General features: G+C 46.0%; 1 protein-coding gene across 1 annotated transcript in view; it reads left to right on the forward strand.

Moving 5' to 3' along the window:
• XYLT1 (xylosyltransferase 1) overlaps nt 1–25701 on the forward strand; it is a 199832-nt gene extending 174131 nt beyond the window's left edge. The window contains exons 8-10 of the mRNA XM_007950589.1: nt 10274–10469; nt 17301–17634; nt 25379–25701. Coding sequence (XP_007948780.1) covers nt 10274–10469; nt 17301–17634; nt 25379–25701 — 853 coding nt within the window. The remainder of the gene's footprint in view (nt 1–10273; nt 10470–17300; nt 17635–25378) is intronic.
• Nucleotides 25702–26467: the final 766 nt, after the last annotated feature.

Raw genomic sequence — 26467 nt, forward strand, 5'->3', positions numbered from 1 at the left:
GTTCTTCTGGTCTCATAGTTATATAGGCTGCAGATTGGATGGTGTACCAGTCGCTAGGACTAATTGTTTCCATGAATTTTGGTTTTCTTCATTCTTCTTTTCTCTGGACGAAGAGAGACCCATCATTGCATCTACATGGCAGCTTGCTAGCTTTTAAGATCCCAGTCGCTAGTCGCCAAAGTAGGAGGTGGAACAATTCTTTCCCAATTTTAAGAGCTATCTCAAGCACCATGCTCTCTGAAGCTTTTTAAGACTTTGTCCTGACAACCTCTCTCCCAATCTCACCCAAGCTGAAAGTAGCTCTGGGACTTTACCTCCAACGCCTCAGCTGCACGTAGCAGATTCCATGGGTCAAAGTTATGGGCAATGTCTTTCGTCCCTGCTAGTCTAGGGCAGGATCCGCACCTGCAGAACCACGGCACGTACCCCAGCTAGTGGAAGGTGTGATAGTTAAGGTTGTGTGTCAACTTGGCTGGGCCATGATTCTCAGTAGTTGGGAAGTAGTCATCTTCCATGATGAGACCTGCTATGAACAGCCAGTGTATGGATCTCCTGGCAAAGATCTCTGGCTTTCTGCCAGATCTGGATCCTGCGTCTGGCCCATCATCATATCTGGCTCCTGGACTTGAACGAGTGGCCTGCCACATAGCCTGCAGATCTTGAGATTATTGCCTTCGTAGCCTGTGAGTCAACAGTCTGCCATTTTACCTGACAATCTTGGATTTGTCAGCCTCCAAAGCCAGCAGCTTGCTGTCTTATGGCCTGCCAATCTTGAGTTGGTGAGCCCCTGCTCACATGAGTCAGGAGAAGCCTCTAGTTTGGCATTTGACCCCAAGACTTGCCAACCTCTACACTGTGTGAGCTATTTCCTTGAGATAAATTTCTGTTTATAAGTTCACTCGTTTTTCTTCTCTAGAGAACTCACCCTAAGATACGAGGCAAAAGTCGTTTGAAAATAGTATTAATCACAGGCTTCATAGAATGTATAGGGGAACTGACCTTAAAAGAAATTTCAAATGACACTCCCAGTTTATTTAATGTTGTTGAAATTTCCTCCTGGTGCTTATTCTAGACTCAAGGTAGCCATGCTTGCGTCAGGCCCAGGGCCCTTTGACAGCTACCTCAGTTTTTATTGTGATGGAGCCATTATGCCTTGCTTTGGGCAGAGCTGATATACTTAGAAATATGAACTTGCAAGTCGATCAGGCCAAAGGACCTCGTAAACCTCGGAGATATTGCGGGTTCAGTTCTATACCACCACAATAAAGTGAATATCACAGTAAAGCAAGTCACATGACTTTTTTGGTTTCCTACTTCTGTAGTGATACCGCCTCAGAAACCCAAGGAAGGGTAGCTATGAGTCAGATCTGACTCAACAGCAGTGAGTTCAGGTCAGTCGGAATGCGTATAAAAGTTATGTTTACACTATGCTGCAGTCTATTAAGTGTGTGATAGCAGTTCCTGAAGAAGGACATCATACTGGGTAAAAGAGGGTCAGTGAAAAAGAAGACCCTTAATGAGATGGGTTGACACAGTGGCTGCAGTGATGAGCTCAAGCATAGCAAAGACTGAGGATGGTGCAGGACTGGGCAGTGTTTCATTCTGCTCTACACAGGGTCACTGTGTGTCCGAGCCGACTCAGTGGCATCTGAACAGCAACTACCACAGTATTATGAACAAGTTTGAAATACTGTGAGAAGACCCAAATGTGACAGAGGCATCAAGTGAGCACATGCTGTTGAAAGAATGGCACCAATAGACTTGCTAAATGCAAGGTTACCACCAACCTTTGATTTGTAAGAAATGTAGTATCTGCAGGGCACAATAAAGCAAAGCGCAATAAAATGAGGTAGGCTATATTCATTTCCTAGAGTTGTCACAAGGAGCTCTGGTAGCGTAGTGCCTAAGGCACTTGACTGCTAACTAGAAGGCTGGTGGTTCAAACCCACCAGCCACTCCTCGGAAGGAAGGTTGCGCAATCTACTTCCGTAGTGATACTGCCTCTCGGAAACCCAAGGAGGGGTCGCTATGAGTCGGGGGCGACTCGACGGCACATAACAACACAACAACAAGGGTTGTCACAACAAATTACCACAAGGTGGGTGGCTTAACACAGCAGAAACATATTGTCTCTCCATTCTGGAGGCCAGCATCCAAAATCAAGGTGGCAGCAGAGCCATGCTCTTTGAAGACTCAAGGGAGCCACCTCCTTTGACTCTTCCTACTTCCCATTGGTTGCTAGAAATCATGGGCATCCGTTGGCTTACAGACACATGTGTAATCGCTGCTGACATTGTCACGTGGCATTCTACCCATGTGCCTGTCTCCACACGATTTTTTCCTCTCTATGTGTCTGAATATCCTTCTTCTTATAAGGACATCAGTCATTGCCTTAGGGCCCACCCTAATTCAGTATGACCTCAACTTGACTAATTATATCTGCAAAGACCCTGTTTCCAGATAAATTCACATGATAAGGCTCCATGTGAATATCAGTTTGGGGGACACAGTAAGAACTTAGCCCAAAAGGCAAAAGGGAGTGCATTTCTATCCCCAAGGTGCCTGGGGAGACAGCAAGCAAAAACTTTACTTAAAGAGTCTCATTTATTTGGGTAATTCGTACAAATTATGCCTTGCCAGTGGATAGCATAGCCTTTTGTAAAAATAATGTTATTGATCTTTTTTCTCATTTTAAAGTAACAAATGTTCACTGTTGACATTTTTGAAATGGCAGACTGAGAGAAGAAGAAAATAAAGTTCACTTGTAATCTGTTCCCCTGCCTCCCATCACCGAGCGAAGAGCTATCAGTATTTTACTGAAGTTCTTAGCTGCCCTGGAATCAGCCCCTGAGTCATGACGCCGCTGTGCACAATGGGATGAAATGCTGCTGCCCGGTCCTGCATAGTCGCTGGGATCAGCTGCAGATCGGACTGCCATCATCCCCAAGGTTCTCGTGGACTGATTTCCAGAAGTAGATCGTCAGGCCTTCCTTCCTAGTTGATCTTAGTCTGGAAGCGCCCCTGTAACCTGTTCCACATCTTAGTAGCAGGCTGGCCTCCACTGACAGACAGGTGGTAGCTGTGATGAGGAACATTGGCCAAGAATCCAACCAGGTCTCCCCCATAGACGGTGAGAATCCTACCACCGAACCACCACTACCCCATCAGTATTTCATTAAGGGGCTTCAAATGCAGGTGCCCTTCCAGGCTGAGCAGGTGCTTTAATCACTCGGTTCTGGCACCACGGGGTGGATGGGGCATGCCAAGCTGAGCCCCGCTGGATCACCAGTGCTGGGCTCCAGCATGTTTTTGACATGTAGAAATGCAGAATTGGTGTTGCTACGTCTCGATTTTTATTTCAGAATAAAATTAGAAATTAAGATTTTTATAAGAATCTCCTAGTTTTTTCAATGCCCAACTTACTTAAATAAGAAGAAAACAAAAACACTTTAGGCCAAGTGAATGCATCTAGGCACCCTGTAGGTTGTACTGTTTTGCATCTTGATTGTTTTTCTCTTAAAGATGTAACAGTTTTCATTACTTAAGTTCCAAGTACAGTCCAGATGAGTCACCAGAGGGCTTGGTGCTCAGCCCTGGGTTACATGTCCCCAAGGTGTACCTTAGAAGCACAGGGTGCAAGAGCAAATCTTTCTAGGAAATGTCTTTACAAAGAGAGGCCTTCATTCATTCACTGCTTCAGCAGGTATTGGTTGAGCCTCTACCACACGTCAAGCTCTCTGCTAGATCCCCTGTGACCCAGACAAACAAGACCCCTGAGCTCAAGGCCCTCATGTTCTAGCGTGGAAACCAAGAGCACAAAAGATCAATAGGGATAAATGCTTTACAAAGGATGAGAGTAAAGTCACCAGAGAGTGATTAGATGGAGACTTCTGGTTCAGAGGGTTAACATGTAAGCCCAGTGGTAAGGCAGAACCAGCATGCAACCATAAGGGGAGAGGAGCATTCCCTGCAGATAAAATACCCTGTGCAAAGGCCCTGGGTCAGAAATGAGCTGAGCATGTGCAAGACCAAAAGCAGTCCAATGTTGCTGGAAGGTGGTGAGCCAAGTACAGAAGGAAGCAAGATGGGGTCAGAGAGGGAGATGAGGCTATGTAAACTAGGCGAGAAGTTTGGATTTTATTGTAAGGATTAACCAAAGCCATTTGTGGTACTGACGCAGAGGGTGAATAGGATCTGGTCTGTTTCTATGTGGCTCAGTGTGGCTACAAAGAGATTAGGTCATAAGGGGCAAGAGTGGGAGAGGGACAAGTAAGACGGCTTCCGTAGTGCCCAGGTAAGGAATGATGGTGGCTTGGACTAGGTTGCTGGGGACACATAAAGACAGCAGAGTGTGTTCAAGATATGTGCTGAAGATGGAGGCAGTAGGTTTTTTGGTCAAAGACAAGGGGAAGCAGGCAGTCAGAGGTGAACTCCTGGATTTCTAAAGTGCTTGGACTTTACTCATTGAATTGATTCCCTGGCCGTATTCAGCTTCCTTCTTGAAACACATCTCTTTTGACTTCCATGACAGAAAGCTCTCCTGCCTGGTCCCACCCACCTTTCAGAAGAAACATTAACCTTGTACAATAAAACCAGCGAAAGCCAGAACCTGTGTAAGACGGAAACCTGTCAGAGATGGAAAACTCAAATATTTCTAACTGATAGGAAATGTTTGAAAAGTGGTCCAAGATGGGAAACTTGTGAGGCCCATAAAACTAAGGCAATCACACCAAGTCTGGCTCCCAGGTTTCACTGTATCATTGTAACTATATCCATCCCTGGGTGGTGCGTGTGGTTTGTGTCCAGTCTGATAAAGGTTGGTGGTTTGAATCCATCCAGTGGTGCTGCAGGAGAAAGACCTGACAGGCTGTTTCTGTAAAGATTGTTTTTGTTGTTGTGTGATGTTGAATTGATTCCAACTTATAATGACCCTATAGGACAGAATAGGAGCTCTGGTAGCATAGTGGCTAAGACACTTGCCTGCTAACCAGACGGCTGGCGGTTCAAACCCACCAGCCACTCCTCGGAAGGAAGGTTGGGCAATCCTACTTCCGTAGTGATACCGCCTCGGAAACCCAAGGAGGGGTCGCTATGAGTCAGGTTTGACTCGACGGCACATAACAACAACAACAACAACAATAGGACAGAATAGTACTGCCCCATAGGCCTTCCTATGCTGTATTGTAATCTTCACAGGAGCTGATAGCCAACCCTTTTCTTCCATGGAGCCACTGGGTAGGTTTGAACCATCAACCTTCCACTTAACAGCTGAACTTTTAACCATTGTGCCACCAGGGCTCCTTCTGTAGAAATTATAGCCTTGAAAACCCTATGGAGTAGTTCTGTTCTGTGACACTTGGGATTACCGTAAGTCCAGATCAATTCAACAGCAACGAGTCTGACTTTATTGCCACAGTAATGCTGTGTTTTGAAACACTAAGCATTTATTTAGTGCCCAAGTTCATGGGTCAGCTGGGCAGTTTTCCAGGCTTCAGCTGGGCTCACTCCTGTGTCTGCAGTCAGCTGTGATCAGGAGGGTGGCTCTGTTGACCTTGACTGGGAGTTGGCTGGCTCTTGGCTGATCCGGAATGGCTTCGGCTGGAACAAGTAAGGGGCCTCTGCTGCACTCCAGTGTCTCATCGTCCAGCAGGTTAGCTCAGGCACGCTCTCATGATGCTCACCAAAAAGCAAGAGAGGTAAGTAGAAATGCACAAGGCATCTTAATGCCTAGGCTAAGTAGCCACAGCATCCCTTCCTCCACATCCTCTTGGCCTAAGCAAGTTGAAAGGCCAGCCCTGAGTCAAGAGACAGGGAAGTAGACTCTGCCTTGCTGTTGCAGCAAGAACTGCAGAGTCGTGTGGAAAAGAGCGCAATCACGAGAGGGGCAAGGTTGTCGGGTGCCAGCAAGTCGTTTCCAACGCACAGCAGCCCCATGTATAACAGAATGAAACATGGCCCATTCTCCCAATCACTGCTGTGCCTGAGCCCATTGTCGCAGCCTCTGTGTCAGTCCGTCTCATTGAGGGTCTTTCTCTTTTTCACTGACCCTCTGCTCTGCCGAGCATGATGTCCTTCTCCAGGGACTGGTCCCTTCTGATAACATGTCCAAAGTATATGAGTTGAAATTTTGCTATCCTCACTTCTAAGGAGCATTCTGGTTGTATTTCTTCTAAGACAGATTTGTTTGTTCTTCTGGCAGTCCACGGTATATTTAATATTCTTCCCCAACACTGTAATGGAAAGGCATCAGTTCTTCTTTAGTCTTCCTTGTTCAGTGTCCAGCTTTTGTTCACATATTAGGTGATTGAAAATACCATGGCTTGGGTCAGGTACACCTTAGTCCTCAAAGGGGTGAAGAAGTTGGGACGTTACTGCAGGTGACCACAGTTACTTTCCCCTGACTCTACCTGTTTCTTCCAATACAGTAGCGACTAGCCACAAGTGGCTGTTTACGTTAACAAAATTGAATAAAACTAAAAATTCTTTTCCCCAGTTGCACTAGCCACACTTCAAGAGCTCAGTAGCCCATATGGCTGCCACCACCACCACCACACCTGTTGCCAATGAGTTGATTCCATGTGTATGATCGTGGCAACTCCCTGTGTGTTATCATGTCAACTCCATGTGTGTCAGAGTCGAACTGTGCTCCTGAAGGTTTTCAGGGGCTGGTTGGTCAGAGGCAGATTGCCAGACTGTTATTTCGAGCACCTCTGGGGGGATGTGAACCTCCCACCTTTCAGTTAGCAGCCGAGAACGCTACCGCTTTTACGACCCAGGGACCCCAGGTGTTTCCAGTGGCTACCATACTGCACAGCACAGGTTAGAACGTGTCCACTGCAGAAAGTTCTGTTGCACAGCGCTGCCTAGACTTGGCTGCTCAGGCATCAGTGGAGGGGGAGGGCTTTCTAGAATGGCAGACCCCTGAATGCTCAGTGACCAATCTGATGACGGCTCAGGCCCTGAGGCAACCCAGTAACAAGGTAGTGATTACAGGGGATGCCTATGAAAGGAGGCCTCCCTAACCATTTTAATTGGTCTCTGGATTGCATCCTGAGGAGAGGCTGCGTTTAGCTGAGCCAGGTTGGTGATTTGTGAAATGCTGGCATTAAGGAGCCACACACACCCCCGAAGTGCTGTAGATTTACACATTGCCGAGGTGGCAGCCTTTTCTTTTTACAAGTAGAAAGGACATCAAACAGGGCTTCCCCACGGCCCTCCCTCCACCCTTCTCTGCCCCTCTTCTCTCCTAGGCGTCTCTGCTTAGATCCCTACCCCTTTATACCAGCAAGCCTTTGCGGATTTAAGACATGCGTTTTCAAACAGTGACCTTCCTTTTATTTACTTATTTGGTTTTGCCTGTCAGATGGGCAGTCCCTTTTAAAGATACTATCCAGTGTTGATGGTCAGAAGGACCGTGAGAATATAAATCAGAACAGCCTTTCTAATGAAGTTGGACAGCAGACACGGGAGCCCCTCTGAGATTAAAGAGACATGCTCCAAATGCATTTTTGCTCAGGGATGTCTAATGCAGCATTGTTTATCATAGCCCCAAAGTAGAAACCAGGTAAACAGCCAATAACAGGGAACTTGCTCAATAGATGATGGTATTTAAGCCGTGGCATATTAGACATCTGCACTCACCAAAAACACTTCTCAGAGAATTTACAAAGATACATGCTAACACTCAGGAAAGGTTATTAAGGAAGAGCAGTACATAACCTCAAACCAAAGTCAAACTCACTGCCATGGAGTCGGATCCGACTCATAGCGACCCCTCCTTGGGTTTCTGAGGTGGTTTCACTATGGAAGTAGATTGCCCGACCTTCCTTCTGTGGAGTGGCTGGTGGGTTTGAACTGCTGGCCTTCTGGTTAACGGTCAGATGCCTTAGGCACTATGCCACCAGAGTTCCTGGATAAAACCTAGTAAATATATATACATATACATACATACATACAGGAGTTCTGGTAGCATAGTGCCTAAGGCACTTGACTGCTAACCAGAAGGCTGGTGGTTCAAACCCACCAGCCACTCCTTGGAAGGAAGGTTGGGCAATCCTATTTCCGTAGTGATACTGCCTTGGAAACCCAAGGAGGGGTCGTTATGAGTCGGGGCCGACTCGACGGCACGTAACAACAACAACAATGTATATATATATATGATCCCAACTATGTGATATTTTCAAGAAGCTCTGGGTGTGCAGTGCCTAAGGCATTTGACTGCTAACCAGAAGGTTGGAGGTTCAAACCCACCAGCCACTCCACAGAAGAAAGTCAAGGCAATCTGCTTCTATAAAGATTAACTGCCTTGGGAACCCCATGGAGGTTACTGTGAGTTTTTGGTTTGATGTGATATTTGCAGGATCCCTGATGGTGCAATTATTAAGTGTGTAGCTGCTAACTGAAAGGTCGGTGGATTGAACATACTAGTTGCTCCACTGGAGGGAGATGTGGTCATCTGCTCCTGTAAAGATTACAGCCGTGAAAACCCTATGGGGCAATTCTACCCTGTCCTGTATGATCAAAATCGACTCGACTGCAATGCGTAATATTTATGCATGTAAAACCAAAAAAACCAGACTCACTGCTTCAGGTTGATTCTAACTCATATTGACCCCCATTGAGTCTCTGAACCAGTAAATCTTTACGGAAGTAGATTGCCCCATTTTCCTTCCACAGAGGGTCTGGTAGATTTGAACCACTAATGTTCTGGTTAGCAGTCAAATGCCTTCAGCACTGAGCTACACCAGAGGAGGGCTGGAAGAAGTATGGCACTAGGACAGTGGTTGCTTGCCACTGTTACTCCCCAGTACTTAGCCCCAGTGGGATTTAATAAATGGTCAATTAACATTTTCTAAGGGAAGAGAGATCAAAAGCAATTTTTATGTTCTTTACTGTATCTTATTACATTCAGCATGTTTTACATTTATAATCAGCAAAAACATTATTAATGGTTGTTAGGATTATGTGAGCAACAGGGGAAGAGGAGTCAGGAGGAGGAGGAGGAAATGTAATGTGTGGTTAATTGCCTCCGTGAGACCAGAAGAACTAGATGATGCCAGCTACCACTACTGAACATTTTGATCAAAGATTTTATAGAAGAGTCCTGATCAAAGAGGAGAAAATGCAAAAGAATTTAAAATTCTCATGAAATCCAGACTTTCTGGAGCCATGGAGGCTAGATGAACCCCAAAACCTATTACCTATGTAAGCAATGACTGCCTTGAGCACTGTGTGGATCAAATTGACAATAGCAACTCACAAGATGAGATAGTTAACTGAGGGGGCAGTGAGTTTATGTTAATAGTGGAGGGACAGTTTGGGCAAGGAGGTTGAGGATGCTTACACAACTTGAGTATAGTCATTGTCACTGAATTGTACATGTAGGTATTGTTGAATTGATGTATGTTCTACTGTATAGGAGCTCTGGTGGCACAGTGCCTAAAACATTTGACTGCTAACCAGAAGGTTGGTGGTTCAAACCCCTCAGCAGCTCCACAGAAGGAAGATGGGGCAATCTACTTCCATAAAGATTTACCACCTCAGGAACCCAGTGGGGTCACTGTGAGTCAGGATTGGCTCAATGGTAGTGAGTTTAGTTTTATTTTTGGTATATATTTTAAAAAGGGACCTTTGCTATAAATCAAGTAGTTTTTAAAATAGTCATTAAGATTCATAAGGATAGTTTTCAGATTAATACAGAGGAAAAAAAAAAAAAAAACACTGCTGTGGAGTCGGATCTGACTCATAGCAACCCCTCCTTGGGTTTCCGAGGCGGTATCACTACGGAAGTAGATTGCCCAACCTTCCTTCCGAGGAGTGGCTGATGGGTTTGAACCGCCAACCTTCTGGTTAGCAGTCAAATGCCTTAGGCACTATGCCAACAGAGCACCCTAATACAGAGGAATGTGGTGTAAAACCAAACCCACTGCCACTGAGTTTGATTCTAAGTCACAGTACCACTAGAGAACAGAGTACGGCTGTCCCATAGAGTTTCCAAGACTATAAATCTTTATGGAAGCAGACTGCCTCATCTTTCTCCCATGGAGTAGCTGGTGGGTTTGAAATGCCAACCTTTGGGTTAGCAGTCAAGTACCTTAACCACTGTTCCACCAGAGCTTCTTGGCATTATATAAAGCCTTACATAAAAGGAAGAGCTGTGACCAGACTTATTGCAGGAACAGGACTGGCATGGTGGGTGGGGTTCCCCACTGTGATCCCACACACCTGCAGGCCCTAACCCGTGAGCTTGTGTGAGCCTTTGCCTGTTTTTCAGGTATTACCCAATGGGCCACCCAGTGTCTGTCCACCTCTACTTCCTTGCTGACCGTTTCCAGGGCTTTCTGATCAAGCATCATGCTACCAATCTGGCTGTGAGCAAACTCGAGACCCTGGAGACATGGGTGATGCCCAAGAAAGTCTTCAAGATCGCCAGCCCACCCAGCGACTTTGGGAGGCTTCAGTTTTCTGAGGTAAGAGGCCAGATGCAGTCACATGCCACTGAAGCCCCTTACTGGGTCCTGCTCCACAGCTTGTAGTTGGAGGTAGAGGAGAAGAGGATTTGGAGAGCTCCAGAGACAGCTCTCAAAGCTGTGCTCACCCTGTGCCTAGAGAAAGGTCTCCAGGCCTGAATGTAGGAGCTGAGATTTAAGCAGGGTGGTCGACATCAGAGGACCAAACCAACCTGGTTCATTTTCAGTGTATTTCTTATTATTTATTTTGGTACATAATTTATTGTAGAATTTCTTTCCTGTTAATTTTTTATCCCAGTCAGTGTTGTTGGTTTTTGCTGTCAAGTCAGTTCCAAATTGTAGTGACCTTATATACAGCAGTGAGTAGCCAGTAGCTACTCCAAACCCTGTTAGTGAGAGACCACTAACAGCCCAGCTTCCTAATGAAATTGTGCCTTAGCCCCATTTTATGTATTGGAGGACTGGGGCCTACAGAGATCCAGTGATTTGCTGGATCATAGCTCCCCAGTTCCTAGCACAGGGCTTAGCTCAAAGAAGCACTAGACCGGTCATTGAATGGATGAATGGTGGATGCCTGGATCAGTACACAAACAGGATAACAGTCCCCCTTCCATTTTAGTTCCCAGCACCAGCCCCGTAACATCAGTGCTGTCTCCAGACCTGGAAGGTCCTGCACAACGTGACCTCCATCTGCTTTTCTGGCCTCCTCCAGTCCCTCTCTCCTCTCTGCTCACGTGTCCACTGTGTCAGACATGCTCAGGCTGGTTTCTGCCTCAGGCTTGGCACATGCTGATCCTCCTGCCTAGACTGCCTTTCCCTGGATTGTCCTGGAGTGAGCTCTTTTGTCAGACTCACACAGCAGTACTGCAGCGGCAGAAAAGGCCTGGTGATCTGCTTCTGTTAAAATTACAGCCAAGAAAACCCCTGTGTAACACGTGGGGTTCCTATGAGCCACATTCAACTTGATGGCAACTAACAACAATAGCTCTCTTTTTTTTGCCATTCTGATCTCAGTCCAAACGTTGCCCCTTCCCCACTTGGCACTTCCCACCTTCTTGTTCTCCATTGTTTCCTAGCATTTGCCATGTTGACTGTCTTAATCATTTATGTGACTGCTTGTTGACTGTCCACAGAAAGCTGGGTCTCCATCTCTGCCATTCACTGTTGCTTTCCCAACACATAGAAGAGCACAGAGCATTTGTAGATGCTCCTATTTTTTTAGTTTTGTTCTTGTTGAGAATATACACAACAAAGCATATGCCAGTTCAGCCACTTCTGCAAACACAATTCAGTGACACTGATCACATCTGACCGAGTTGCTCCTCTCCCATGAACATCAACTCCCTGCCCCTGTGGTCCCTAGCTAATATTTGGAGTCATCATTTTCACTTGGACCCATGTAGATAATTCTTAAAAGAACATAATGCTGAAGGTAGATTTTTTCACTAGTTAAGTAAAACTAATGTTTGGTTTTAAGAAGTCTTGAGGATTAGTTTTGGTTTAAGTTTTAAAGATTATCTCAAGAGGCAATAGTTTCAGGGGTTCATCCAGCCTCTATGGCTCTAGAAAGTCTGGATTCCATGAGACATTGATATTCTGCTCTGCATTTTCTCCCTTTTTGGTCAGAGTTCTTCTACAGACACACTGAGCCATATTTTTGAATGAGTGAGTGGAATGCACTTGGGCGGTGATGCTGAAAGGAAGGGAGAAAGGATCAGACTTGGATCACACAGGCCTTCAGTACCTGATGTCTGCCCTCACCGTGTCAGTACATAGACAAGGAGGTGGTTCCCTGGAGATAAGCATTCCCAGTGAGCTGGATGGCTGGGTTAAGAAGGAGGAGTCTGATTGTTGAAGATGGAGAATCTTGAAGGGCTAGCAGTGCAGGGCCCACCTGCTTATACTCCTTGACAATCTTTCTTCAGCCTCCATGACCCTTTACTGTAAAGACAATAAAGGCTGACCCATGCCTCCACTGAATGGGTCCCCAGTCTAACAGGGACTGAGTGGAGTTTTCTTGTTAATGCACCATGTTCAATTAAAGTTTCCAAATGGTTTGACTGGATGTGAGCCACCATAGGAATCCACTGATAAATTACTGATGTCAAGGGACCACTAGACATTGCCCCAGCTGGATTCTGTGTTGGGGGCCCAAGTGGCCAATTGAAGATATTAATGCCCCATTAAAGAGATGGATGTCTGGTGGCTGATGTCTCCCTGTTTATCAGCCTGCTGTGGGGTGACAGGGCACCTCTGGCAGTGATAAATGATGGTGCTACGCCATGGCTCATGATTGCACAGGTTCCTACCATAGGTCTGGTTCTCTGGTCAAAACCATTGGCAGAACACTGGCAGGTGATGGCCAAGAGCCTTGGGTCTTGTGTTTGGAATTTTTTTTCTGAGAATCTTAATTATTTTTAATGGCAAATGAAATAAAATTAAACCAGAAGGAAGGGAAGAACTGTGAGGCCACTTTGTGGGCTGCTGAATCACCTTTACGTTAGCACTGTCCCCAGGTATTGCATAGTGCCAGGCTGACGCTTGGTGGCCAGTTTTGTTGAACAGCTCTGATAGGTTTCTCCGTCCCATGGCCGTCCCAGGCTGTGACTTGGAGAAAAGATGTTCATTCTTTCAGCAGCTAGTCATTGAGTGCCTACAGTGTGCTCAGTTCAGAAGGTACAGTGGTGAACCAGTTGAACCAGGCCCTCATTGTCATGGCATTGCGGTCTAGTGGGAATGGTCAGAAGGTTCCCTGGTGGCACATTGGTTAAGTGCTCAGCTGCTAACTGAAAGATTGGTGGTTCAAACGCACCAGCCACTCTAAGGGAGAAAGATGTGGCAGTCTGCTTCCATAAAGATTACAGCCTTGGAAAACCCATGGGCTAGTTCCACTCCTACCTGTGAGTGATTATGAGTCAGGATTGATGTGAAGGCAACAGGTTTGCTTTTTATAGGGACAGCAGACAGTGAATGAGTAAATAAATGCACAAAAATATTTCCTCTAATGACAAGCACTGTAAAGACAATAAAAGTTTGATGTGATTGCTGGGGACTCAGAGGGTGGGAGTGATGGGGACTTTTTTTTTTTTTTTTAATAATTGATCTTATTTTTATTGTTGAGAATATACACAGCAGAACATACACCACTTCTACAATTTCTACATTGAGTGACATTGCTTATTTTCTTCAAGGTATGCAGCCATTCTCACCCTCCTTTCCCAAATTGTTTGTCCCCACTTAACACTCACTTTCTTCTAAATTTCCTATCACAGATTTCTAGTTACTATTGTCAGTTTGGTCCATAGAGATAGTTCCTTAAAAGAGCACAGTGCTCAAGGCAGACAGTCTTTGCTAGTTAAGCTAAACTATTATTTGATTTTACAAAGACTTTAGGGAATATTTTTGATTTAAGGTTTGTGGTTTAAAGATTATCTCAGGGCAGTAGTTTCAAGAGTTCATCTAGCCTCCATGGCTCCAGAAAGTCTGGATTTCATGAAAATTTTATGTTCTGTTCTGCATGTTCCCCCTTTTGATCAATATTATTCTATGGAATCTTTAATCAAAATCTGCAGTAATGGTAGCCAGGCACCATCCACTTCTTCTGAGCTCATGGCAAAGATGACAGTTGTTCCTGGAGGCAATTAGCCATACATTCCATACCCTCCCAACTCTTTCTTCTTCTTTTATTGTTCCAAGGGAATAGAGACCAATTGTTTTGTGCCTTGAGTGTCCTCTTGCAAGCTTTTTAAGACTCTAGGCGATATGGAGTGAACTAAGAGGTAGAACAGAAGTACTGAACATGCTATCACACTACTTAACTGGGATGCCCTATGAAGCCATACCCCTAAACCTCCAAACAAATAAATCCCTTGAAGTGTTAGGCTGTACATAAGCAGCCTCAGTAGCTGCTGTCTTTTTTGTTATTGCTGTTGTAAATGTATCTGTCACACAGATTTTGCCAATTCAACTTTGTATGGGTATACAACCTATTTTCAGCAGTTAAATTAATGGGCTGTGACTCCCAGGAAGAGCGTTCACCTGGGCTCACTCTGGGTGATAAGGAGGAGCTGGCCCAAGGAGGGTGGGAGAGGTGGCAGACTGTTCAGAAGAGGACTGGGCATGGCCATAGGGGCAGGGCACCAGAGGGCCCTTTATCCACGGCACCCACTGAGAATGAGACCAGGCAGCCTGGAGCTAACAGAGGGGCAGGCAAAGCCACAGCCAGACCAAAAAAAGTCTCAGAGGACAGAGTGAGGAGACAGGACTTCAGACCAATGAGGAGTAGCTGAAAAGGGTTGTCAATAGGGAAGTAAGATCAGATGCCTTTAGAAAACTCTCCCAAGTTTTAAGGCCTCCCTTCAGTCCTGCTCATTCAGTGACTGAGTCCTTCTGTCAATAATAGTGTTTGAATTCCCCCGCCTCCCCGTGTGTCAGGCTCTGTGCTAAGCCCCAGGGGCTCTCAGGAGAATGCAGCCCCTACTGGCCCCAGAGTGGCAGAAAGTGCCCAGATCACATAAGCCTGCTGCTCCTTGAGCACACGAAGCTTCATTCTGGAGCCTCAGGGCCTTTGCACAGGTCTTCTCTCTTCCCAGAAAGCTTCTGCAAAAATGCTATTGCCAGAGCAATAGCTGTTTCCACCACCCATAGGACAGCTCCGCAGCCCCAGTTTTCAGGCTCTGGTCTGAGTAAAACTCTGGAAGCAAATATGCGCCCCTGACAGGTTGTAGGTGCTCAGTACACATGTGTTGGGTTGGTGGGTGGGTGGGTAAGTGAGTGAGTGAGTGAGTGAGTGAGTGAGAGTGAATGGGAGGCAACATATAAGAATGTAACCTCTAGGATCAGACTTCCTGGGTTCCTAGCTCTGCCCTTTACTGGCTGTGGCACCTGGAGCAAGTTCTTGACTTCTCTGAACCTGTTTCCTTGTCTGTACATTAAGGATGATGACAAGGGTCTCCCCTCAATAGGACTGGGAATATTAAGTCAATTGATGCATCCAAGTGCTTAGCATTATGCCTGGCACACAGTAAGCTCTCAGTAAATATTAGCTGTGTTGCTCTGTGTCCTAGGTAAAGAACGGACATAGTGACCTATGGCAAGAACAACGAGAAAGTAAACGAGAAAGTAAATCAACTCATGTTTGCACTGCGCATATGAGGTCTTCTCAGGGCGCAGATATGCCTACACCCACATCTACGCCGTGACCATGGCAAGCACACATGAGCGCTGCCTGTGGGCTCTGGAAAGACCACAGAGACAGCGTGAGCCTTATCTGTACTCATTATCTTCCTCCAGCCTGCTCCCATGCTGTGTCTCCTGAAACACGAAATTAACCCCCGGGGGGGGGGGAGCCTAAGACCTCTAATTTAATTTGGTTTGAAATAGCGTCAGAGCTTAGCATCAGGAATCTACGTAGTTAATTCATTTTATATAAAGCCATTTGCTCATCCATTTGACAGATGTTGAGTGAGCACCTACTGTGTGCTGAGCACACTTCTAGGCATGCAGAAAGAGTGGTGGGCACAACATACCAGGCCCACGTTCACACAGGAGAACAGAGGAAAATAAATCCATCATCAAGCAGTTCTCAGGTAGTGCTTGTCGGCCCTGGTGCAAAGAAAATCAACCAGCTGAGTGTGACAGTGTGTGACTGAAGGGCCATTTCAGACTAGGGCAGTGAGTGGAAGACTGGGAAGGCCTCAGAGATAAGGGGCTTACTGTGCAAAAATGTTGAGGAAAGAATATTCCAGGCATAGCAGATGGTGCAAGAGCCCTGAAGTAGAAGTGAGCCCCGTAAGTTTGAGGGGCTGAAGGAAGGTAAGCATGGCTGCCACATTGTGAGCAAGAGACGGTTGTAGAGGGAGGCAGGTGCCAGCTCACGTACAGCCTCAGAGCTACAGTGAGGGGACGCCCTCAGATGCTGAGCACACTAGGAAGCCATGAAGATTTTGAGCAGTGAAGGGACATTATTTATAAAGTCTTTCTGGCTACTGAGTGGAAGATAAATTGCAGAGGGTTTTTGAGGAAGGAGGGATAGCCAAGAAGAGATTCTATGGGTCAAAGCCACATATGCCCAGCTGGCTGCCAGGAAGGCTGCAGCGTACAGCCACCTCCCCGTGTGCCTAGGACCCAGCACAGACTGTTACTGGGAGGCCAGACCTGGGTCATCCTCAGAAAGCCGTTTTAACTGGTGTCTGGTGATGGCCAGTGCTGAGGGACTCTTGTTGATTATAAGAGATGTGTTCCGAAACCTGCAGCTCAGTCATGTTCAGGACGATGTTCCCCAGTGTGGGGAACACACTCGGGGAAGCCAAGAGCCCAACGTGAAGCTGTCTTTCTTGGGCACAAAAGTGTGTTTCCTTGTAATGGCCGCAAGTCATTCATTGATGCACATTTCATTTGGGCACATATTTTTCTAAAGCACACTATGTACCAGACTCAGAAGGCCCAAAAGTTAGTGAAAGGACCAAAAAAAACGCAAAAATTTCCATGAAATCGATTCAGACTCATGGCAGCCCTGTGCAGAGAAGATCTGTGTTCTGTAACGTTCTCAATTGTTGTGATCTTTCAGAAGGAGATCATCAGACCTCTCTTCTGAGGTGAGTCTGAGGGGATTTGAACCACCAACCTTTCCATTAGCCAAGTACTTAACCATTTATGCTACCCAGAGATTGCTCATGAAAGAGCCATAGGACTTGTAATAATGCCAGGCTAGGACCAGAGCCTCAGTTTCCTCATCTGTAAAGTGGGGAGTATGGGGCTTAACAAGAAGAAACTTAGGCCTGTGTGGGACCTAGCCCAAGTTCATTCCCAGTGGTTTCCTCTCCGTTTCAGGTCGGCACTGACTGGGATGCCAAGGAACGACTGTTCCGCAACTTTGGGGGTCTCCTGGGGCCCATGGATGAGCCGGTGGGCATGCAGAAATGGGGGAAGGGGCCCAACGTGACAGTGACCGTCATCTGGGTAGACCCCGTCAATGTCATCGCAGCCACCTACGACATCTTGATTGAGTCCACTGCCGAATTCACCCACTACAAGCCCCCTTTGAACTTGCCCCTGAGGCCTGGGGTGTGGACAGTGAAAATCCTCCACCACTGGGTACCCGTTGCAGAGACCAAATTCCTTGTTGCACCGCTGACTTTCTCAAACAGGCAGCCCATCAAACCGGGTGAGTACTCCCAGCGCCTATGGGGAGATCCCTGGGGACATTGCGGTCCCTTGGCCACTGCAGGCAGTGATGCTCAGATGAAGAATGCAGGCTGCCCCGGGGAACATGCTGCCTGCTCGCGGCACTTTCTCTCCTACTCATTGGCCATAAAGAAGTGTCTCGTTTTCTACCTGCACACAGAGGTGATGTCATCTGTCTGTTATTAGGTACCTGGTGGAACTCTTCTATTGGGCTTCCAGAAGCCATTGATCATATTTGAGACAAGACAGGGAAGGCAATATTGTTCCCCTTTTAAAACAATAATGATTAAAATTAGCAAATTCTATTCATCAAAAATATGATACACTAGTTGAAAAGACAAACCACATACTAGTGAGTGAGACTGGCTACACCTCAAACACAGTGCTCGTAGTCAGGATACATAAAACAATCCTATTAATTGGAACTTGGCAAGCTACAGACCACAGGCCAAATCCAGCCCACTATCTGATGTCCTAAATAAAGTTTTCTTGGAAGACATTCATATCCATTTGTTGACATATTTTCTAGGACTCCTTTATGTTTTCAGTAGTTGTGATGGAGACCACATAGCCCACAAAGCCAAAAATATTTCCTGTCTGGCACTCTACAGGAAATGTTTACAGATCCTTAAAACCCACTGCCATCGAGTCAATTCCAACTCATAGTGACCCCCATTGGGTTTCCAAGGCTGTAAATCTTTACAGAAGTGGATTTCCTCATCTTCTTCCTGCAGAGCAGCTGGTGGGTCAGAACCATTGCCTGGGTAGCAGCCAAATGCTTTACTCATTATACCACCAGGGCTCCTTACTATGAGCCAATAAGAGAACATGAGTCAGCCTTGTTAATAATGAGAAAGACAAAAAAGTAAACAAAAAGACATTTCATTTGACACCCCTCCATATTGGAAAATGTAGGTTTGTGGGGTTGGGGAATAATGGGTAGCCACGCACAGCTGGTGGAAGGGTCAGTTGATATAACTGGTTTTGAAAACAGTTTAGCATTTGTTAGTAAAGTTGAAGAAGCTCTGGTGGCATAATACCTAAGGTATTTGACTGCTAACCAGAAGGCTGGAGGTTCAAACCACCAGCCACTCCTTGGAAGGAAGATTGGAGAATCTACTTCCATGGAGATACTGCCTTGGAAACCCAAGAAGGGGTCGCTGAGTCGGGATCAACTCAAAGGCAGTGAGTAATTCAACATTCGCATGTCCTACCCCACAGCAGTTCCACCCCTGGGTTTATACTCTAGGAATTTGGGCAGAAATATTCACAGCAGTCTCATTCATAGTAACACAAAACTGACTACAATCCAGATTTCCCACATTTGAATGGATAAACCATCTAGTGACCTATTCAGATGATGGCGTACCAGGCAGCAGTGAACGTGATACAACACAGCCTCGTGTGTTAACTTAAATGAGTCTTTAAAACATAATCGTGAGGGGGGCATATCACAGAAGAAATAATATATCATGGTGCATTTATTTAAAGTTCAAAAACAGGGAACACCAACCATATATTATTTCAGAATTTGTGAATCAGTAGAAAGCTATGAGGAATGAGGGGAATGATTAGCAGGAAGCTCAGGATAGTGGTTTTTATTGGACATGGGAGGCAGGGAGAAGGAGGCAGGACCCCTGAGGTGCCTGCCTTTTCTTTTCTTGTCAGTAATTTGTTGAAAATATGCACAGCAAACATGCATCAATTCAACAATGTCTACATTACAGTGTGTGGCATTGGTAGCATTCTTTAAGTTCTGAGACCACTCTCACCCTCCTTTGCTGAGTTGTTTCTCCCCCACTGACATAAACTCACACCTTCTAAGCTTCCTGTCTGACCTTTTCAGGTGCCGTCGTTGATTTGATCTCATACAAGTTAATTCTTAAATAGAACATGGTGCGGAAGGCAAACATTCTTCACTAATTAATTTGGTTTTAAGAAGACTTTGGGGGATATTTTTGGTTTGAGGTTTTAAGATGATCTCGGGGCAATATTTCTAGAAATTTATCCAGCTTCCATGGCTCCAGAAAGTCTGAATCCCATTGCCGTTTCTTCTTTAATTTTTTCCATCCATAGGGTTTACTTTCTTTTTGTATTTCCTTCTCTCCTACTCCTTTAATCAAGAGGAATGTCTCCCTTTGCACTCAAATTACCTTTGAGGTTACCTCCGAGGTAACTGTCAACAGTTTGTTGTACATCCTTTTGGAGATTTCCAGTGTTTTTAAAGCGTAACATAAACACACATCATCAATCACAGAAACATTGTTTTTCAAAAATGGAATAATATATTTTACGTGAAAACTTGCTTTTTTTACCCCCCAAGTTAGCATATAAAAGCTACCAACTGCATAGTATTTCACTTGGTTCAGAGACCACAGTCTGTTACCCTGTTGGTGGACAAAGAAGCTTCCTTTATTGTTGTTGTTACAGATAATGCCACCCAAAATATCCTTGAACATAAAACAATATGTGTGTGGCAGGTACATCCATAAGGTAGATTCCTAGAAACAGGATGTCTGAGTCCCTAGTATTTGAAGAAGTTCATCTCCATGTAACAGATGACAAACTCATAAGCCAGAAACTCATCACAGATGCTGTTAGCTAAAAAGAGTTGTGGGTTGGGTGTCATTTAACCAGTGATGCAAGGAGTGGGGTGCATGTATATAGGGGAGCCTCCAGTCCTCAAAATGGAGGCTTGGTCTGAATTGGCAATTTCCTATTAAATTTGTATGTTGAACAAGCAGGAGTATATAGATGTCATGTTTTCTTAAACTGTGACCTTGTCCCCTCTGTTCCCTGATAGATGGGTGGACGGCAAGATAGCTGCTATTGAGTTGACTCTGAAGCATGGCAACCTTATGTGCAATAAAACAAAGTGCTGACTGGTCCTGCTTCATCGTCATGATCACTGGCAGGTTCAAGTCCACTGCTGTGACTACTGTGCCTATCCTTCTCACTGAGGGTCTCCCAGCAGTTGTTCCCTCCTAATGATGTGTCCAAATCAAGCACATCAGATAATGTTCTGTCGTGATCCATAAGGCTGTAACTGGCTAAGTTTCAAAAGTAGATCACCAGGGCTTTCTTCCTGGTCTTAGTCCAAAAGCTCTGCTGAAACCTGTCCACCATGAATGACCCTGGTATTTGAAATACAGTTGGCATAGCTTCCAGCATCATGTTGCTGTTAGGCGCCATCAAGTTGGTTCCAATTCATACCAACCCTGCGTACAACAGAACGAAACACTCCCCGGTCCTGCATCATCCTCGCTGTTGCTATGTTTGAGCCCATTGTTGCAGCCACTGTGTCACCATCTCATTGAGGGTCTTCCTCTTTTCTGCTGACCTACTTTACAAAGCATGACATCCTTCTCCAGGGACTGGTCCCTCTTGACAACATGTCCAAAGTACATGAGAAAAAGTTTCCTTGCTTCTAAGGGCCATACTGACTATATTTCTTCCAAGACAGATTATTCATTCTTCTGGCAGTCCACAGTGTATTCAGTATTCTTTGTTAACACCATAATTCAGAAGCATCAATTCTTCTTCGGTCTTCCTTATTCACTGTCCAGCTTTTGCATGCATATGAGGTGATTGAAAATGCCATGGCTTAAGAGCACCTTAGTCCTCAAAGTGACTTCTTTGCTTCTTAAAACTTTAAAGATGTCTTTTACAGCAGATTTGCCCAATGTAATACATTGATTTCTTGATTGCTGGCTTCCATGGACATTTATTGCGGTTGCAAGTAAAATGAAATCTTTGACAGCTTTATCTTTTTCCTGTTTATCATGATGTTGCTTATTGGTCCAGTTGTGAAGATTTTTGTTTTCTTTATGTTGAGGTGTACTCCACACTGAAAGCTATAGTCTTTGATTTTCATCAGTAAAGTGATTCCAGAATCATAGCAATGCCCAAAACACCACAATACAATACATGGACAGATGGGGGTGGGGGTAGTGTTCCCCTCTGGACCAGGCAAAACATGGTCTTTCCAAAACTGCCTGGGCCAAAGCCCATCTACTTGGGGTCCTCGACCATCTCTCCACTCGCCCATTTAGACCCTCATGCCTTTGTGTCTGTAAGGATTTCCAAAGCCAGATATGGAGGTTGTTTTGAGCTGCTGTCAAATCAGTTCCAACTCATCGTGACCCCAGGTGTTAAAGAAGAGAACTGCTCCATAGAGTTTTCAAGGCTGTGACCTTTTGGAGGTCATATCACCAGATCATCAGGCTTTCTTCCAAGGGACCTGTGAGTGGGTTCAAAATGTCAACCTTTGAGTTTAGTGGTTGAGCGCTTAATCATCTGCACCACCCAAGGACTTTTAATATAGATGTGAGAAGGGGGGATGTAGCACCTATCTCTATGCTTTAGGCACCTTAGGTAGATAATAGAGCGACAGATGATGGATGGGTGGTTAGATCAATAGACAGACAGAAGATAGAGGGATGGATAGAAAGAAGTGGTCCTGAGTCCACTCTCCCCGCCCACCCCAGTAAGACAGCTGGGTCATTCACCAGGCCCTGAATTTTCTGCTTTCTTTCTGGAGTTTCTGAGAAAGGCAGGGCTCTTCCCCCAAAGACTGCACAAGTGAGGGGTCACTCTCTCCCACTCAGAGCAACCCCCCTTTTGTCAGTAATTGCATTTGTTAACGATGTTCCAGTGACAGAGAACATGAAGGTGGGAGCAATGCAATTTGTGAAATGATTCATCAAGAGTAATTTGCTATTGATGCATCCCTGGTAATCTCAAGAAATCTGATGAGGTGGAATTGAGGCAAATTTAATTACAGAGGCAAGCATTGCACACTTAGGCTTTAATAGCATTTCCCACATTAACCTCATTTTTCATAAAGGTTTTTTGCATCCACCAAAACATTTGGTTCCCCGTGTTCTGGTGGTGTAGTGCCTAAGGCATTTGACTGCTAACCAAAAGGCTGGCGGTTCAAACTCACCAGCCACTCCTCGGAAGGAAGGTTGGGCAATCTCCTTTTGTAGTGATACCACCTCAGAAACTCCAGGCGGGCCGCTATGAGTTGGGTTTTGGTTTTTTGTTAGCTGCTCCTTTTGCTTTAAATTCCTTGCCTTTTGTCAGCCTGCAGCCTCTTTATTGCTCTGGCATCTCCTACTGTCCTGCATATGGAGGCATGGAGGGACCAAACCCAACCCAACCCGCTGTCATCCAATCAGCAGGCTCTGATCTCCTGCAGGCGGTGATGGAGCTGTCCAGCCCGTCTGCTGGTCCAGGGAGAGCCGGGCTTCAGCCTGATTGATGGATAAGCACAGTGGCTCCTGATTACCTTGAAAGAAAGAAGCTTTGCTAAATTATAGCAAGACACAATACATGCTCAGAACGTGGGTTCTTTCTCCCACCTATCCTCCTCCCCACCCCCATAGAGCCCAGCCCCTCAGCTTTCAGGAGCTTCGGACACTGAGGAAGTTACTCTCTTGTGTGTTTTAGTCAAGGCAGAGTTTGAATTCAGACAGTATTCTCTTTACTTTTAGACAATATTCTCTTTACTTTTAGAAAGGCGGGTTTATATCTGTCTTCCTCCCTCTGCCCCGTTTAAGCCCACACAAATTAGAAGAAAATCACTTGCCAGTTCCCTGGGGGCGGGGAGTAAATCCACGTCACCTTGCTGCCATTGGTGGCGACAGCTGCCAACAAGAAAACAGGAAGCATTTCCTTCTGAATACTGCCTGGTCTCAGAAGGTTTCTTCCTAGCTGTTTTGACTGTATACCAGCTCATCACAATCACTGATTAGCCCTTTCTAAAAAATACATTTTTATATTTTGTAATGAAAGAAGCAATTAGTGGCAACTTATTCAAAATCGAAACTTCTAGCTTCTTTCCTTCGGCTCATCCTCCTCCAGTTTCTGTTTGCCCCTCTTCAACCCTGGGAAGTAGAAACAGCCCCACTCATGTTTTACCTCACTTTACCATTCACAAAGCACACAAAGCATGTGAACTTCTGTTGTTGTAGGAACTGCCCCGCTCATGTTTACCTCACTTTACTGTTCTCAAAGCACGTGAACTTCTGTTCCTCTATTTGTGTCCCTTGCCGGCCCTACGTGTTTAATTGGTGCAAGGATGGGTATCCTAGTTTCCTAGGTGGGAAACCAAGTCTTCAAAAGGCTGTCTGCCAGACGCCACAAAATCATTGTTTTAGCTTCCAGCTGGTGATGGGCCTGCAGTGAAATGCCCATGTGATAAGCACTGGCTTCGGAGTCGGTCAGGCCGGGTCTGGCCCCCAGATCTGCCTCTCACTACAGCTGCCTCCGTTTCTTCATTTACAGAATGGAGATGGTACAGCCAACCCTCGCGTTCTTGTTTTATTTTGTTTTGTCGTTGTGTGTGTAGTGTTGTGTATATGCACACATGGTTGTATTACGGACTAATAACAGCAACAATCGTAGTCTTAGCTAAACTTTTCTGAGTACTTGGTATATGTACATACCTTTTTAAGCATTTTATACAGATGGGCCTATTTAGTCCTCATAAACAAAACTATGAAGTAGGTACTCTGCCCATTTTATTGATGAGGAAGCTGAGGCACTGGGAGTTTCAATTGAAGTCAGAAGTGAATTTTCAGCCTAACAACAGATAGGCTGATAAGGTGAACAATTAACACTAGAAGGGTACGCACTCCTTAGAACAACTGGCCAAAGGAAATCAAAAGAGCAGCTTCTGCCCAGGGATAAAGCTCAGAAGGCCAAAAGCATAGGAAAGAAGGACAAATGAAAACGGAAAACACAGGGAGGAAGTGGGAAGAGAGCTGTTTCGCTGTGGGGATTGCAGTCAGTGTCATGAAACAAAATGTGTATGAATTGTTGAATGGAAAACCAATTTGCTCTGTGAACTTCCACTCAAATCACAATGTTGTTGTTGTTGTTATGTGCCATCGCGTTGTCTCTGACTCATAGCGACCCCTCCTTGAGTTTCCAAAGCGGTATCACTACAGAAGTAGATTGCCCAACCTTAGGAGCTCTGGTAGCGTAGTGCCTAAGGCACTTGACTGCTAACCAGAAGGTTGGCAGTTCAAACCCAGCAGCCACTCCTCAGAAGAAAGGTTGAGCAATCTACTTCCGTAGTGATACTGCCTCGGAAACCCAAGGAGGGGTCGCTCTGAGTCAGGTCGACTTGACACATAACAACAACAGGCAATAGATACCAATAGAAGTAGTGATACCAATAGAAGGCTAAAAAAAAAAGAAAAAAGACTTCTATTGAATAGTTAGGAGCCTGGGTGTGGCACTATCCCTTGTCTCTGTAGAAGGAAAACCTGGCAGACTGCTACCATAAAGATTGCCAAGAAAATTCTAGGGAGCAGTTGTACTCTGTACAAATGCAGTCGCTGTGAGTCAGGGGCCTGACTCTGGCAGCTAACATTGACAACAATAAATAGATATCAAATGAATAAATGAATAATTGCCTTGCAGACAGTAGATGTTCAGTAAATCTGTGCTGAATGAATGCCCTGCACAAAGTAAGTGCTTAAGAATATTTCTTGAACGAAAAACAGCCATCTTGAACACTGACGGTGTTCCACGGAACGTTTTGAACAGATGCCCTGTTGAAGGAATGTTCTCGTGGGCTCAGTCTCCTCGCCTGTAAAATGCGTCTGCTAAAAGATGAATTAGATGAGATGATGTGCGGTGCCCAGCGTGGCACCAGGCACAGAGGAGGTGCACAGACCGCAGCTCTTACCATCTCTTGTTCCATTGGCTTTCAGAGGAGGCGCTGAAGCTGCACAGCGGGCCCCTGCACGGCGCCTACATGGAGCAGAACTTCCAGAGCCTGAACCCCGTGCTCAGCCTGCCCATCAGCCCGGCACAGGTGGAGCAGGCCCGGCGCCACGCAGCCTCCACGGGCGCGGTGCTGGAGGGCTGGCTGGACTCGCTGGTGGGCAACATGTGGACAGCCATGGACATCTGCACCACTGGCCCCACCGCCTGCCCTGTAATGCAGGCCTGCAGCCAGACGGCCTGGAGCTCCTTCAGCCCAGACCCCAAGTCGCAGCTGGGGGCTGTCAAACCCGATGGCCGCCTTAGGTAGCACTGGGCACAGCGGGCCACGGCGGGGTCTCAAAGGGAAAGCAGCCAGAGGGCCGGCAGGGCCCGAACCCTGGGCCCCTCCCCAGGGGGTGCCTTTTGTGCAAGGAGCACTCCTGGCCATAGAATGATGGAGAAGGCAGGTTTGGAGGCCAAAGTAGGATCTCCAACAGCCTGTGTTTAGTAGAATGGCTTCTGGGAGTAGGATTGCTCATTCCAGGCGCCATGGGGGTCTCAGCTTTTCTGGTCAATCCTCAAGTCCTACAGGCTCCTTTTCATCCCCCTCAGTGGCTCAGCCCCCAGACAAGCAATTTTCACACCTTTGTTTTGAGCAGCTGAACTCTGTGTATTAAGCGCAGTCTTGAGTGAAGTTCAAGGTGCAGATGAACCCCATGCTGCTCTAGTTAAAGCAGCAAGTGTGAAGTTCTTCTCAAACTCAGCCTCCTGGGCAATCCCTTTGCTGAGGGCATCTCCAAAGGTACCTCTTCAGAACCCAAGGGCTCTGCAAAACCCATTTTGAGATGCACTGCCCAAACCATGGGTTTGACCTCCAACCTCACCCTTTGGCTCATCTCCCTGCTGCTCTTGGCTGGGAAATCCTTGTGCCAGCCCTGAAGTAACAGGTCACTGAAAGTCACAGTCACGTGCCCTCCCTCCATGAGGCAGCAGGCTGGGAAAGGTCCTAAGTCTCCACCCAGCCCTCTTCCGGTTGAGCCTGCCTCCTTTGTAACTAGATGGACAGAACAGCTCCTTGGAGTGGCATGGCCAAG

Source organism: Orycteropus afer, unplaced genomic scaffold, assembly GCF_000298275.1.
Source record: "Orycteropus afer afer isolate SDZICR_OR568_19922 unplaced genomic scaffold, OryAfe1.0 scaffold00281, whole genome shotgun sequence".
Lineage (NCBI taxonomy): Eukaryota > Metazoa > Chordata > Mammalia > Tubulidentata > Orycteropodidae > Orycteropus > Orycteropus afer.